Source organism: Chelonoidis abingdonii, chromosome 1, assembly GCF_003597395.2.
Source record: "Chelonoidis abingdonii isolate Lonesome George chromosome 1, CheloAbing_2.0, whole genome shotgun sequence".
NCBI lineage: Eukaryota > Metazoa > Chordata > Testudines > Testudinidae > Chelonoidis > Chelonoidis abingdonii.
Genome location: NC_133769.1, coordinates 309,201,787 through 309,217,391, shown reverse-complemented (window position 1 = coordinate 309,217,391; position 15,605 = coordinate 309,201,787). Strand labels below are relative to the sequence as shown.

At 41.3% G+C, this 15,605-nt stretch overlaps 1 protein-coding gene across 1 annotated transcript in view; it reads left to right on the top strand.

Annotated features, from left to right (window-relative positions):
• The window catches only part of VWA8 (von Willebrand factor A domain containing 8), a 279,054-nt gene extending 274,876 nt beyond the window's left edge, over window positions 1-4,178 (top strand). Inside the window, exons 43-44 of the mRNA XM_075065283.1 lie at window positions 1,069-1,307; window positions 3,971-4,178. Of these exons, the coding sequence (XP_074921384.1) occupies window positions 1,069-1,307; window positions 3,971-4,079 (348 nt within the window). The 3' untranslated portion in view covers window positions 4,080-4,178. The remainder of the gene's footprint in view (window positions 1-1,068; window positions 1,308-3,970) is intronic.
• Window positions 4,179-15,605: the final 11,427 nt, after the last annotated feature.

Here is a 15,605-nt window from a genome sequence, read left to right as displayed (position 1 = left end):
CCATGAGCAGGCTCAGATTAACGAATGTTCACTTGTTTTGTTTTGTTTGGCGTTCGGGGGCCTCTTCCATGAAGGAGCCCCACTGAAAGAGGCCCCCGAACGCCAAACAAAACAAAACTGAATGTTGCAGCCATGCTGTGCACCATATCACAATGTCACTCACTCAGATTTGGGGCATAAACCCCTCTGTCATGATGGAGGAGTGGCTGGGCCAGACGTGAGCGGTTCGGGGCCATGTGCACATGGGCCGGGAAAGGGGAGGGCATGGAGCAGGGCGACTGGGATTGAGAGAAGCTGCCCTAACCTGGGATGGGATCACTGAATCGAGGGCAGCAGTGAGGAGCTGGGACAGCTATGGGATGACTGCAGAATATTGGGGCCTGTGGACTGGGATGTATTTTAGGGCTGCTGGGATATGTGGGTGGCTGTCAGAATAAGTAGAGGCTGGTGTAGGGTTGTGGGTATATGTGGAATAGGAGACGCATTCAGGGGTCTGTGTGTGGGGTGGGGGGAGATGGGGGGCATTCTGTGATCTGTGTGGGGTGGTGACATGTATGGGACAAAAGCACTTTAAGAAAGGTGAGGGGAGCCCAATTTGCACAGTGCAGAGGGCAACAAAATTCTTTAATCTGATCATGAGTCTTATATTTGGTAATAACACTTCATACTGAAGTCCATTAGTCTAATATACTTTATGAACAGTTGGGATTTGGTCAGGGTATTCTCCCTCAGATCTATAGCAATGTGGAAACCCAATCTCCAGCCTACCATAGTGTTTTACTTCACTCTCTAGTTCTGAAAGCTAAATTCCCTCTGTGTGATTTTTCCAGTTCTGACATTGCAGATTGGATTTTAAGAATTTATGTTTGTATTGAGTGAAATGAACCTTTGACTGAGCCCTAAAATGCCACATATTCTCTAAAATATGGAGCAAGATGCATATTTCTAAATATGTTTCACTTAATATGGTTTAGAAGAATGTTTGCTCCTTTTCATACCAACTAAATGTGTGTTTTATTTGGAATAGTTCTCTCTGTACATTTCCTTTTGACTGTGTTGTGTACCCAGATAATGCATGCCCATGCTCAATTCTGTATGAGCGGAGACCATACTCTGGAAGGGACGGAGCATGCTGTTCGTGAAATTGCCAAAGAAGAGGCTGATGAATATTTTGTCATAGTCTTGAGCGATGCAAACCTTGAACGATATGGTATCCCACCAGTAAGATTTGCCCAAACTTTGACCATCAACCCTCAAGTTAATGCTTTTGCCATATTCATAGGATCCTTAGGAGACCAGGCAGACAGGTAAATATATAGCTTCTAGTCCCTGAAATATATTATGATTTGCCTTTTTCATGAATCTAAAGAGTGCTTTCAGAAGAATGTGTGTAGGTGCAATAGCCAAGTAGTAGTGTTCTTCTCTAAATTACAGGTCAGTAAGATCTGATTCTTGTCCCGTGTTGTTTGATGAGCAGTGGTGGCAGCATAGGCCTTATGCTACTTAACAGCAATTTTTCTCCAGCAAGTTCAGGGCATTGGTGGCATCAAAAGGGTGTCCATTCAGTTCTTCGGCTCCAAGGTAGTGGCTTTCAAAGACATAAATCCAGTATGGAATTAAAGGTTTTGGCCACAAATCAGCACCCCTGGATTCTTCCCTAATGAGGGACTTAAAAATACAGGTACATAAGTCTAATCCAAAGTAGCTTAAACTGAAACTCGGGAGATGTTTAGCAATGTGAGAGATGCCTAAAAACTAACTATATTTCTGTTTATGGCTCCATAGCCTATATTATAACTAAGGCCCTACCAAATTCAGAGTCCATTTTGGTCAATTTCACAGTCATAGGTTTTTTAAAAAAATTCATGATTTCAGCTATTTAAATCTGAAATTTCACTGTGTTGTAATTTTAGGGGTCCTGATCCAAAAAGGAGCTGGGGAGGGGTCTCAAGGTTATTGTAGAGGGGGTTGCAGTACTGCTACCCTTTCTTCTGTGCTGCTGCTGGCAGTGGCACTGCCTTCAGAGGTAGGTAGCTGGAGAGAGGTGGCTGCTGGCTGTGATCCCAGCTCTGAAGGCAGAGCTGCCACCAGCAGCAGCGCAGAACTAAGGATGGTATTGCTTCCCTTACTCCTGTGCTGCTGCCTGCAGGGCTGGGCCCTCAGTCAGCAGCCGCCACTATCCAGCCGCCCAGCTCTGAAGGCAGCAGTGCAGAAGTAAGGGTGGTATGGTATTGCTATCCTTACTTCTGCGCTGCTGCTGGTGGGGCACTGCCTGCAGAGCTGGGCATCCAGCCAACAGCCATCACTCTCTGGTTGCCCAGCTCTGAAGGCAGTGCAGAAGGTATAGGTGGCAATGCCCCAATCCCCCTAAAATAACCTTGCGACCCCCCCTGAAGCTCCCTTTTGGATCAATATCCCCAATTTGAGAAATGCTGGTCTCCTCCTTGAAATCTATATAGTATAGGGTAAAAGCAGATTTCATGGTGGGAAACCAGATATCACAGTCTATGACGTATTTTTTGTGGATGGGAATTTGGTAGGGCCCTAGTCATAGCTTGAGATGGTATAGGGAAGTTTTATACAAACCAACCTTCTGCATCTGCTGCCCAGTCGCCAGTACATGCAGCACAAAGCTGTTATCTCTGTTGTAAACATGTGCCAGTTACCACTGATGTTAAAGGGACAAGTCTGCTTTTTTTAAAAAAAAAAAAAAAAAGGAAAAAAGGGTCATTGACTGAAAGGCTGGTAGGATCAAGCCCGGAAAGAGTTCGATCACAGCATGTGGTATAATTTTTTAAAAGGTTTGGAACATGCAGCTGCGCAGTGGTTGCTATTCATTGAATTTCTGCAGGTTCCATCCATCTATTGTTTGTGTTCCCCATAAAGAGCTCCTACTTTGAAATATTATTGGAGACTGAGTTTTATTTTTCCTACTGGAAAAATGGGCTCATCATTCACACTCATCCCTGAGGAGAAGAGGTTATCAATTTGCCCAATTTACTAGATATAGAATATATCTATATATATATATAGGACACAGTACCACTGAAATACAACTGCATGTATGTGCATAATTAAGCAAAGCTTTCCTTTCAAATATAATTTTAGGTTGGAAGTGGGGGAGGGGAGTTATTTTTAATACTTTTTCTTTCCACGTGGTTTATATATTTCCACATGGTTTATATTTTCATTTCAAATGGGAGATCTCTGGGACTGAGTTTATAGTCTATGGGGCAATGACAGTGGGACACGAATATAAATGAAAACTTGTTTTAAAAAATCAGTGAAACAATGTACACCAAACCTGCTGATTAAATATGAGTGATGTGAATTTTGAAATGTATATCTTTTATACTATTAAAAGCTTTGAATAAAAGTGTACAAGGCTGACTACCATAGGCCTCAGGCAAGCAGCTGTAGTAAAACATTAATTCAATTTAACCTAGAAACTGAAATATCAACAGCACATTTATAGCCAATATATAAAACTTCAGATAAAATCAGTAGTTTTTGTGGGGTGGAGGAGTTAAGGTTTACCAAACACTTAGGTTAGTATAGTAACATTTTTAAATGAACTAAATGATCCCCCTACAGAGAGTGAGTTTTTAGTTGTTTCTGGAAGATCAGCTGTGCTAATACTGTACCTTGTTTGGTCATTGGTACCTTAATCTCAGCAGAGATTTTCACACGCCAGAAACAGGGACAATAACAAAAGAATGGAAATCTGTAGAAACAGGTCAGTTGTCTTGCTGAAAAGACCTCTGTGACATAACAACCCCCTTTGTTTCCTTGCGCTGCTGCTTTCCCAAGCTTTTAATTGCATAGTGACAGCAGTGTGAATGGCATGTACCAGCAAGGTATTCAAAAGTAAAAACATCCTTTCTTAAGAAACTCTCAGGACTCTTTGGTTTGCTGTCAGGAACGTAATTTGCAATGGTAATTCTTGTTCCCTTCCCATTCTGATCCCCAGGCTGCAGAAGATGCTACCAGCAGGCCGGTCTTTTATTGCCATGGATACCAAGGAGATCCCCCAGATCCTGCAACAGATCTTTACATCCACCATGTTGTCCAGTGCCTAAGAAGTTCCCGTTACGATTAAATAATTGGACATTGTAACAAGCGCAATTCAGAAACAAGCTTGCTGATGAAAGACAAAATCAGCGCCTGATTAAGATAAGAACTATAAAACTGATAAATATAATTTTCATATTGAAATATTACAGTCCCTTAATCAAAATGCCAAAAACAATGCTGTAGCTTAGATTTTTGGTGAAATTGTACAGCATAGCCATCAGGTCACTTAAAGTTCTGCATTCAGAGGGGTAAGAGAGTTCAAGGGGGTTGATGTAGTGCACAGGATATCTGTGTCAAATGAACAGAGGGACAGATGACACATCATTTGTGATCACTCTGGCTGATATATTGCCAGCAGCTCATTTTACTTGGTTTTATTAGCAGTGTTTCTTGGGGTTGAATACCAAGTTATACAGCAATGTGCAAGTCAGACCCAGCTAATCTGCCCCACTGTTGTGTGTGCTGTGTTCAGAATTAGAAATGCAAGTAACTGCACATTCAAACAAGACTGCTCATCCTGACCTGCATCCGATCTTTGCTATTGGACGTCAGGAACAATAGAATGGTGTGGAAGCACAGAATATTGCAGTATAAACATTAGATCTGGAGCACAGCTCAGAGTAGTGAAAATCCCTAGAAAAAAGTTAATTTATTTTTTCCTGGAAAGACAGAGCTGAAAGGGGTCAAAGTGGTCTAAGACCCACCTATGAAGGGTGCACCATCTTGGCTTTCCCACTGCATGGTAGCAGATGATGATGTCTAGTTTCTCTGTTGCCAGGAATCCTAGGAAAGTGCCTCTTCCCCCAGGGCTTGGATGTGCTCATGGTTTTTTACATTTTGCTTCCATTTCAAGAGCTCTTTGCACTTTCTGTTTTGGTTTCTAAAATGTGAAGCTGGAGGGGCAGATCTCTGTGTTAGAAAATGACTTTTAATAAAGAAGAAAATAAGTAAAAAGGAAAAAATAGATCAAGAGAGTAAAAGTATGTGGTTTTCGTTTTGGTAGGAAATCTGTGTTTGGAGTCTTCTTTTAATGCAGAACACTCTCAGTGCATCTTTTCTGTTGTAAGTATTTTCCTCCCATTTCCACATTCTCAAACAGGAACTCTTTCTTTAGAACTAAATTGGTTGAAGTTTGTACTGCACTCTGAAGATGGAAGTCCCTAGATAGGGGCTAACTAATAGTACTTTTGCAATCTCTGTGCTTCAGGAAGACTGGAATACTTAATAAATTGAATTCACCGTCCTACCACGAGTAACTGTTAACAGTCATCACCACCAATAAAAAGACTCTTGCCCCGTGGTTGATTATTATAAACTATTATAAAGAGATGAAAGATGAAAGAAAGAGCATTGTCTCCAATCATGCTTAGAAGTTGTGGTACTTCACTGCAAAAATGAGCTTACCCTGGCGAGCCGCATGCCAGAGGTTGCCGACCCCAGTATAGAACATATCACCTCAGATTATTAAAAATGTTTAAAATCTAATGTACTAGTTATTTATGCTATTTATTTATGTGCCGTTCTCTCACCTGGCATAATGAAAATACTTGTTTTATTTTGTTTCCAGCCAGTGTCTGTTCAATATTACTTTCAGATTCCATTTACTAACAGCATGCTGCAGTGAATACAACCTAAACACTTAAAGGGAATTTTTTTTAAAGCATTTTCTGGTGGAATTTAAGGCACTCCCCCTCCTCACTCCATTTCCCCCCCTCCCCAAAAAAACCTGTGAAATGATTTCAGTTGGTTCTGGAAGAGTCTTTACTTGTGTGTCTCACTTCTGGGACATAGTTAACCTGACAGCGTCCCTTTACATTGTTATAATGTGATGTGAAATTCCATCTGGACTCTATATCCCACCTACTTTAATATCCATCACTCAGGCATTGAGAAATCAAAATTGTAGCTTTTCTTCCCCTCCCTCTAGAATCTACAAAAAAAAAATTCTGCTGCTGAGCCAGTTAATAGAAGGATTTAGCAAACTCACACTGGTCTTCCATGTCCTTAAGTCATGACAGAGCTTTAAAATATGCATTTAATTAAAACAGTTATGAGAAACATGTTGATTAGCTGTTCACTTCAGCACTGCCTGTTTAGCATCTGTATTTGTTAATATTCCAGAGTCCACCAAAGCACATGTACCAACAGTCCCCTTAAATTACCATTTGATTTAATAAGACTTATTGTATCGTAAAAGGACATATGACTTCTCCTTCTCTCACTGTTTATTATACCATCTTAGAAGTTTGAAACAAATCTATTATTTACTGAACTGTCATTGCTTCGTTGCATGGGTATTATTGTTTGTTATTGTAGGGTTCTGATTTACTGCAACTGATGTTACATTAGCATCCTTGCTTAAATAATCTTAACTACCTCTAATAATGCAATTTTTAATTGGTTTTTATTAAAATCATTAAATGATTGTGTGTATAAAGTGTAATCATACTGAATATTTGTTGTTTTTCATTTCAAGCAACATGAGACAGCCTGATGTATTTATTACCATCAGGATTATGATGCATACTGCAGCAAATGGTATAAATGGAGTACAGAATGTATTCTGCTGGAATGTGAAAAGTGCATTAAACAAGCACATTTAAAAACTTAAAGCAGCCTTTTATGGTTACTTGTAAAATGCCCTCTGTTAGTATAAAGCGCTTAAATAAAGTGTGAAAGATTTAAGAGCAGGTTGCTAATCTTTGACATTGACTCCTGCAGTGTTGTAGCTGTTCTGGTCCCAGGATATTTGTGAGATAAGGTGGGTGTAGTATTATCTTTTATTGGACCAACTTCTGTTGGTGAGAGAGACAAGCTTTTCTTCAGCTCTGTAAGATCAAAAGCTTGTCTCTCACCCACAGAGGTTGGTCCAATAAAAGATATTACCTCACCCATCTTGTCTCACTGACCCCATCACTCATTCAGTTACATATTTTGAAGTTTATGTAGTTACAATCTATCATCTATAGCTTAGTTTCCTTTGCAGACATGCCAGGAAATCATTATGTATGTGATGCTACAGCTCAGAGTCTTCCTTTGTAAAATTTAGAATATATTTTTAATTTCTTAATTTAATACACTGATGTAACAATCAAACATACAACAGGAACAGTGCACATCAATCAAACATAGAACAGGAACAGTGCTATTGAATTGCAGTATGGCCCCTGTCTTCAAAATTGGGTTCTTATCAAAAAGTTTATTGGGCTACTTTGTATCTGTAAAATAAACTTCATGGCTGCTGTCAGGCTAGGGACAAATGTGAGAGCTCTAGAGGTTGTGCTTTGCTTGCAGGGACTACACGTTTTAAAGTCATGGATCAAAACTGCTTGAATACTTGTGTTACAACTAAGAACATACAAGCTAATTTACTTGATACCAATAAAATTCACTAACTTGTACTGAAGGCAGAAAGATATACCAGAGCCAATAGTTTATTTGTATGTTTGTATTAGAGGGGCTTGATATTTTTTTTAGTTGTTTTATTTGTAGTTTGAATATAGAGTTTTTCCTCACTGCTATAAGTGTAGTAATGGCTAGCAGGGTGCTGTATGGCTGTGGGATAACCCCATTCCTAGAAGCACTAGAATTGATTGGAGTTTGGCCTCAGCCTTACTTTGCCTCACTCCTCATTGCCTATTTTTCTTTTCTTCTATAATTCTGAGAGGATAAACCGATAAACTGTCTTGCTGACATTATAGAGAACTGTTCAAGAAAGGGAAAGGTAACATTTCTCACCTTCAGTCTCTGCCCAAATTATTATAAGAGGGGCACTCATGGCATTCAAATGTTTTTACAGCTGAACAGACATACTCCATTAAGAGTTTAAGATGAAATTCACTCAGTGTGGCCTTTCCAAGTCCCTAGTCACCACACAAACTCTGTTGGAGGCTTTTAGCTTCCAGGGGCACTATGCACTGTAGTGTATCTCCCTGTTAATAAGGAAGGAGATATATACACGCAGCTGCCAAATCCCCCCTGCCAAATGAAATGCTGAGTGCCCTCAAGTGCCAGAAGAGTCAATGGGATTTTAACACTTTTAGGTTCATGCTGTTAAGGAATGATAGTTTAAAGAAAATCTGTAAGCAAATCTCTTAAGTGACTAAATGCTATTCACTGAGAATGTTGCCGGACCTTTCTATTCCTACAGAGCAATGTGTGCTTGTTTATTTTAAATGGTGTAAACTCTATTAAACAAAGATTCCCCTAGAAAAAAAAATGCTTGCAAAGCAAACTCAACTGGATAAGGACTGCAGAGTTTTTGGGAGCCAAGGAGTAGTCTGAGCCTTAACCTTTAAACAGAAAAAGTGTTCTCCTTGCCACTCATACAGTGATTCATAGACAGATTATTTTAGAATGCCAGTGTTGCATAACTACTAAGTAAATCAAATTTTACATGTGGTATTTTTCTGGCTAGTGTGCACATTGCTATGAAATGAAGCAGTGTTACGTTCTGATAGTAGAAGTGTTATTACTTGGATGAACAATACATATAACCTTTAAACTGAAAAGAACCATAGTCCACGTTATTATCCAAATGAACAAGTAACTATCTACCTAACTTAAAAGATATGCTTTTAAAAATGACGCCATTCTCATCTTCCATTTCTCACTGGTTAACTTTTCTGAGTTGAGTTCACATTCTCTTTCATATACAGGTTAGATTAGTTTTCTTTCTGATGCCCCCACCCCCAGCGTCCTATTAAAAACTCCACAGTCCCCCTGTGCCTCAACAACTGTTTTTCTGGATATAAAAGCAAGGACCAGCATTAGGGGGTAGCAAGCAGAGGAACTGCCTGGAGCCCCATGCCACAGGGGGCCCCATGAAGCTAAGTTGCACAGGCTTCAGCTTCAGCCCTGGGTGGAGGGGCTCAGGCCTCTGGGCTTCAACCCCATGCAGTGGGACTTAGACTTGCTGGGACCCAGAGCAGAAAGCCAAACACTAGTCCTGCTTGGCGGAGCCCCTGAAACCTGCTTACAGCCCCACAGGGACCCTGGACCCCTGGTTGAGAACCACTGGTTTAGATCAGATGATCACATAAGTGGGCTTGAAAAGGAGACCGGCCGTGAACTTTTCAGCAGCTAAAGGAGTTATGCTCTTTCACTGACTTTCAAAGAGCTTTTGGAAATTCCAGACAAAACCAAAAGATGTTATAATGTCAGAACTATTTTACAATCAGATTCTACAACCAAGCTAAGAAAGATAGATTTAAAATATACAAACTTTGGCTTTCTGACCTTTGTATACAATTTTTCATTTTGACACAATATGTGAGCCTGTGAAGAGCTTTCTATTTATCAATCAAATTTTGTTTCAATATTGTGCACAACATTCTCATGGTGTAACTCTGTGATAGGTATGTTCTGCAGCCCAGCATCTCCCACAATTCTAGTATGGCGGTGCTGCTCCCCTTTACTCTGCAGTTCCCAGAGGCTGTTCAAAGCTGCAGCATAGTGTCTGCTGATCTTACCTCCTTTTCCTGCTTACCAACTGGTCTCCTGCCTCCGCGATAGCAATCAAGTGTTGTTTCATTTACCTCCATCCCTTTCTGTTATCTTTATCACCATTTCTGTGCAGTAACCAACGAGCCTTTTTTCTCTTATCTTACTCCTCCTTCAGGAGCCCTGCAGCAGTGCTGTACTGCCCCCAGAACCTCAGATGCAGCTCCTTCCTGCTGAGCTCCTCTCCCCCATTACAGGCATGACAGAGCCACTGTGCAAGCACAGGGCTAAGTATAAATGGGGCTGTAGATGTGAGGGAGCTTTCCCAGGAGCAGTTTGCTCCCACCCAGTTAACCCTATTGCTGCTAGGGCACGAGGCTCTAGGTCAGATAGGCATGTTGGGGCCCCTATCCTTTCCAAGTAGCCATGATTGCCACAGAAAAAAACTGGCCAAGAGCAGAACAGAGACTCTGAGGACAACCACTACATCCAGATAAGCAAGGAGTAAATCCTGGGGTGACACAGGACCGTAGACATAAGTCCCCTGCATGGTTACCAGTCCTCTCTGCCCCCTCCCCAAGTCTGGAACTAGGTCTCAGGTAGCCTTGGGAGAGAATCCGGGCTTACATCCAGCCCCCCTTCCTCCCAAAACAAGCCAGAGAACTCTGATTATAAGAACGTAAGAATGGCTGTACTGGGTCAGACCAAAGGTCCATCTAGCCCAGTATCTGTCACAGACGTGCCAGTCCAGTGCCCCAGAGGGATGGAATCTAACAGGCAATGATCAAGTGATCTCTCCCTCCATCCACTCCATCCTCTGACAAACAGAGGCTAGAGACACCATTCCTTACCCATCCTGACTAATAGCCATTAATGGACTTAACCCATGGATATATCTAGTTCTCTTTTAAACCTTGTTTAGTCCCAGCCTTCACAACCTCCTCAGGTAAGGAGTTCCACAGGTTGCCTGTGCGTGTGAAGAAGAACTTCCTTTTTTTGTCTTAACCTCTCCCATTAATTTCATTTGGGCCTCTAGTTCTTTATTATGGGAACAAGTAATAATTTTCCTTATTCACTTTCTCCACACACTCATGATTTTATACACTCTATCATATCTCCCTTAGTCTCCTAGCTTCTTTAATCTTCTCATATGGACACGTTCCAAACCCTAATCTTTTAGTTGCCTTCTCTGACCTTTCTAGCCAGAATATCTCTTTTGAGATGAGGAGACACATCTGTACACAGTATCAAGATGTGGCTACCATGGATTTATATAAGGCAATAAGATATTCTCTTCTTATTCTCTATCTCTTTTTGAGTATTCTAATATCCCATTGCTTTTGACTTATAGCTATACATTGCGTGGATGTCTTTCAGAGAACTATCCACGATGACTCCAAGATCTCTTCCTGATTAGTTGTAGCTAAATTAGCCCCATCAATTATTATAGTTGGGTTATTTTTCCAATGTGCATATTTACATTTATCCTTATAAATTAATTTGCCATTTGTTGCCCAATCATTAGTTTTGAGATCTTTCTGACATTCTCACAGTCTGCTCTGGTTTAACTATCTGAGCATTAGTATCGTCTCAAACTTGCAACTTTGTTTTCCCCTTTCTCCAGATATTTATGAATAAGTTGAATAGGATCGGTCCTAAGACTGAAACTTTGGGACACACTAGTTTACCCTCTCCATTCGAAAATTTACCATTTACCTACCCTTTGTCCCTGTCTTTTAACCAGTTCCAACCATGAAGGGATTTCCCTCTTGTCCATGACAATTATTACATAAAGACCTTTGTGAGGACTTTGTCAAGCTTTCTGAATCTAGTATAGAGGAGTACGTTAGTCTGGATGTAAAGCAGCAGAAGAGTCGTGGCACTTATAACTAACAGAGGTTTTGGAGCATGAGCTTTCGTGGTGAATGCCAACCACTATCCATGGTTCCCCTTGTTCACCGTTGTTGATCTGTTAGTAAACAGATTCCCTTTACAGAAACATGTTGACTTTTGTCCAACATTTATTTTTCTATGTCTGACAATTTATTCTTTACTATTTTTCAACTAATTTGTCCAGTACTGATGTTAGACTTACGTCTGTAATTGCCGGGATCACTCTAGAGCCTTTTATTTACCTCATGAGATTGATTCCACTTTTTAAAAGATGCTTTTGTCTCCCACAGCTTCTTTACATGTTTGTTAAGCCAAAGTGGCTCTTTTTTTTGTTTTTTACTGTGTTTTTAATTTGGGTACATTTAAATTGGCCTCTATTATGGTGTCTTTGAAAAGTGTCCTGCACTTGCAGATTACACTCTAGTCATGTACTTTAATTTCTGTTTATAACTCTCATTTTTGTATAGTTCCCTTTCTGAAATTAAATGCCAGTGTCGGCTGTCGAGATTTCTTCCACACAGCTTTAAATGTTGTTATTATGCACTATTCCAAGGGTTTGTTATAGTACTTCTTGCACCAGAATCCTGTGCTCCACTCAGGACTAAATCGAGAGTTACTCTCCCTGTGGGTTCCATACACTGCTCCAACAAAGAGTCAATTTAAAGTATCAAGAAATTTTGTCTCTGCATTTCCTGATGTAACTGTACCAGTCAATATGGGAATATGAAATCCCCACTATATTGATTTTATTTGATAGCATCTCTAACTCCCTGAGCATTTCAAGTCACTATCACTGTCCTGGTCAGGGGGTCGATAATAAACCTACTGTATATTCTATTAGAGCATGGAATTACTATCCATAGAGATTCTATGGAATATGCGGATTCATTTAAGATTTTTACTTCATTTGATTCTACATTTTCTTTCACATATAGTGCTGCTCCTTCCCCCCGCCCCCCAACCTATTCTGTCCTTCCGATATATTTTGTACCCCGGAATGATTGTGTCCCACTGATTGTCCTCACTCCATGAGGCTTCTGTGATGCCTATTATGTCAATATCCCCCTTTATCACAAGGCACTCTAATTCACCCATCTTATTATTTAGACTTCTAGCATTTGTGTACAAGCACTTTAAAAACTTGTCACTGTTTGTCTGCCCTTTTCTGATGTGTCAGATTCTTTTTTATGTGAATGTTTGTCATCTGATCTGGCCCATACTTTATCCTCTTCCATCTTCTGCTCCTGACTAAAACCTAGAGAATCTCTATCAATAGACTGTCCTCTAAGAGAAGTCTCTGTCCACTGCAGCAATTGGCTGTCCCCCATCTCTTAGTTTTAAAACTGCTCTGCAACCTTTTTAATGTTAATTATGAGACCCCCACTCTGGAGAAATTAGACCCTGAAGTGGAGGACTTCCAAGGAGAAATTTCTAGAGGTCTCTGTACAAAAGGAAGCTGCAAACAACTGTGTGACAAAAAAAATCAAAAAAGAATAAAGAGGGGAAGAAAAGGTACATAAAAAATCCAGAAGGTACTCCACCTCTGACTCAGACTCCTCCTCTGCCAAGGAAGGAGAGTTTTCAGGCTCTGAATCTGAGCAGATGAGAAAAAAATTCTTGCAGTTTTTCCCAAATCTGAGTGCAAAAAGGTGGTGGCCACAATACAGATTCAATTTGAGCAGGCTCCTGAAGATAAGCCTCAAAGCAAATACTCTCACTCTAGATCCCTCCCTGAGACAGCGATGCCCTTGTACACCTCCTTCGAGGATGTAATCAGGGAAGAATGGGAAAAGCCTGGCACAGATAAACTTAGCAGCAAGCATGAGGTTAGGTTCTACACATTGCAAGACCCAAAGAATGTTCTTACTGAAGTCCCAAAGTTTGATGCTGCAGCAGTGTCCCTAGCTAGAGACTTGGTGGTTCCTTCAGAAGAGGAATTCTTCCCTAAAGGACCTAATAGGAGAATGGAAGCCACGCTTAGAAGGGATGTCAAAGCTTCCTCAGCTGCCCTCAGAGTGCCCCTGTCAGCCACGTACTTTGCGAGAACAACACAATCCTGGCTGGCAGACTTCAGGGCCCGACGGACAAAGACCACCCAGACACTGGCGCCACACTTAGGAAAGATTCCCTGGCAGCTGCATTTGTGGCTGAGGCCTCGCTGAACACAATGAGATTCTCAGCCAGGGGCATGGCATCCAGTGAAGCAGCCAGGAGGCTCTGCTCCAGCAAAGTAGATGCTCACTCCAAGCACCTCCTATGCTCCTGCAACTTCACAAGATCTCTCCCCTTTGGAGAAAAGCTGGACAAGCTAGTGGCAGAAAATGCTGCAAAAATCAAAGCAGGCCTTCCCTTTTCTGCCATGTGTTCTATGAAGGGCATATAAGCCCACTTTCAGGCAGAGATGCTCCTTTTGCCCCTCTTCCTCACAGACATATCACAGGAAGGATACCAGAAACAACGATGGTAAGTTCTGGGAATTAGGCTGTAGTGGAAAGTTCAGGGGTGGTCCTGCAGCCCCCAAGAACCCAGCATGACAACGACCAAATCTGGCTCTGCCCAGATCTGACACTAGAAGGCAGGATTTCCCACTTTACAGAGGGATGGTCTGTGTCAACCACAGAAGTGTGAAAGAGTGAATCAGGAATGCTCCCTTGAGCTATAGGCTCCATGCCATCCCTTCTTCATGCAGTCGCCCATATCCAGTGACTCTGTGAAGCATGAATGTATCCAGAACAAGGTCTCCCAGTTCCGGGATGTAGGAGCAATAGAAGGAGCTCCCTTAGAAGAAAAGTTCTCAGGGTTCTACTCCATCTTTATTGTTCAGAAGAGCACTGGGGCAGTCAAACCCAACCTCAAAAAGCTCATGTCATAAACCGATAGTTAAGGGTTAATGTCTCTTTTACCTGTAAAGGGTTAACAAACAGGGAACCAAACACCTGACCAGAGGACCAATCAGGAAACAAGATACTTTCTAATCTTGGTGGAGGGCAGCCTTTGTTTGTGATTTTTGGGTTTTGCGTTGTTCTGTCTAGGCTCTGAGAGTGACCACACATACCTACAGGCTCTCTAATCTTCTGTTCCAATTTTGTAAGTACAAAGGTAGAAAGACAGCTTAGTCTTTTTAATTGTTTTTCTGTTATTGCAACTGTGTATCTGGCGGTATTATGTGTATTCTGGCTAAAGTATTTTAAATTGTATTTCTCTGAGAAAGCTTCTCTATTTTCTATAAGTGAGAAACCTGTAATTTACATCTAGATTACAGAGAGAACTGTTACATTTTTCTTCTTTTATTAAAGTTTTTTTTTAGAGCTGTTTGATTTTTCCCTAGTGAAGCTCAAGGGAAAAGTCTGTACATCAGGATGTGGGAAGGAAAGGATAAATTTCCTCTTGTGTTAGATTCACGGATGAATCTGTATTGCTCTGGGAGAAGGGGGAATCCATTTGTTAGATTCATAGGAGCTTGAATTGTCTATCTCCTAGGTAGCCGGGCGGAGAATCTGGAGGAAGAAAGGAGGGCGAAGGAAATAGTGTTATTCCCTTTGTTAGACTCGAAGGAATCTGTCTTTGGGGTCACCCAGGGGAGGTGTTGGGAGCCAGATTTAATCAGACACTCAGAGTTCTGGATTCGTGCGCTCATCAGTCTAGATGGTAATTAAGCTTAGAGGATTTCATGCTAGTTCCTCATGTTTGGACTCTAAGGTTCAGATTGAGGAAAGTATACTATGACAGCTCAACAACTGGATAAAGACAATGAGATTTAGGATAGATTCCCTGGCTTCCCTGGTGTCATCTCTATTCCAAGGGGACCTCCTAACTTCAGTGGATCTAGCAGATGTGGAGCTTCATATTCCCATATACTCATGTCACTGCAAGTTTCTGAGGTTTGTTTGTGGCACAGATCACTACCAGTTCTGAATGCTCCCATTTGGGATCTCATCATTCCCTCTCCCCCCACCCAAGTCTTTACAAAGACTCTTATGGTGATCATTGCCAGATTCAGGTCTCAGGGGGAACCACCTTTACCCCTTTCTGGGCAACTTCGCAGTCAGAGTTCTGACCCAAACTGCAGCACACAATGCCACGATTCAGACTCTGGACCTCTTGCAGGTGCATAGTTTTGTAATAAATCTAAAGAAAAGTTCACTGATTCCCTCAACAAGGATATCACACCTGAGAGTGGACATGGACACCTCAAT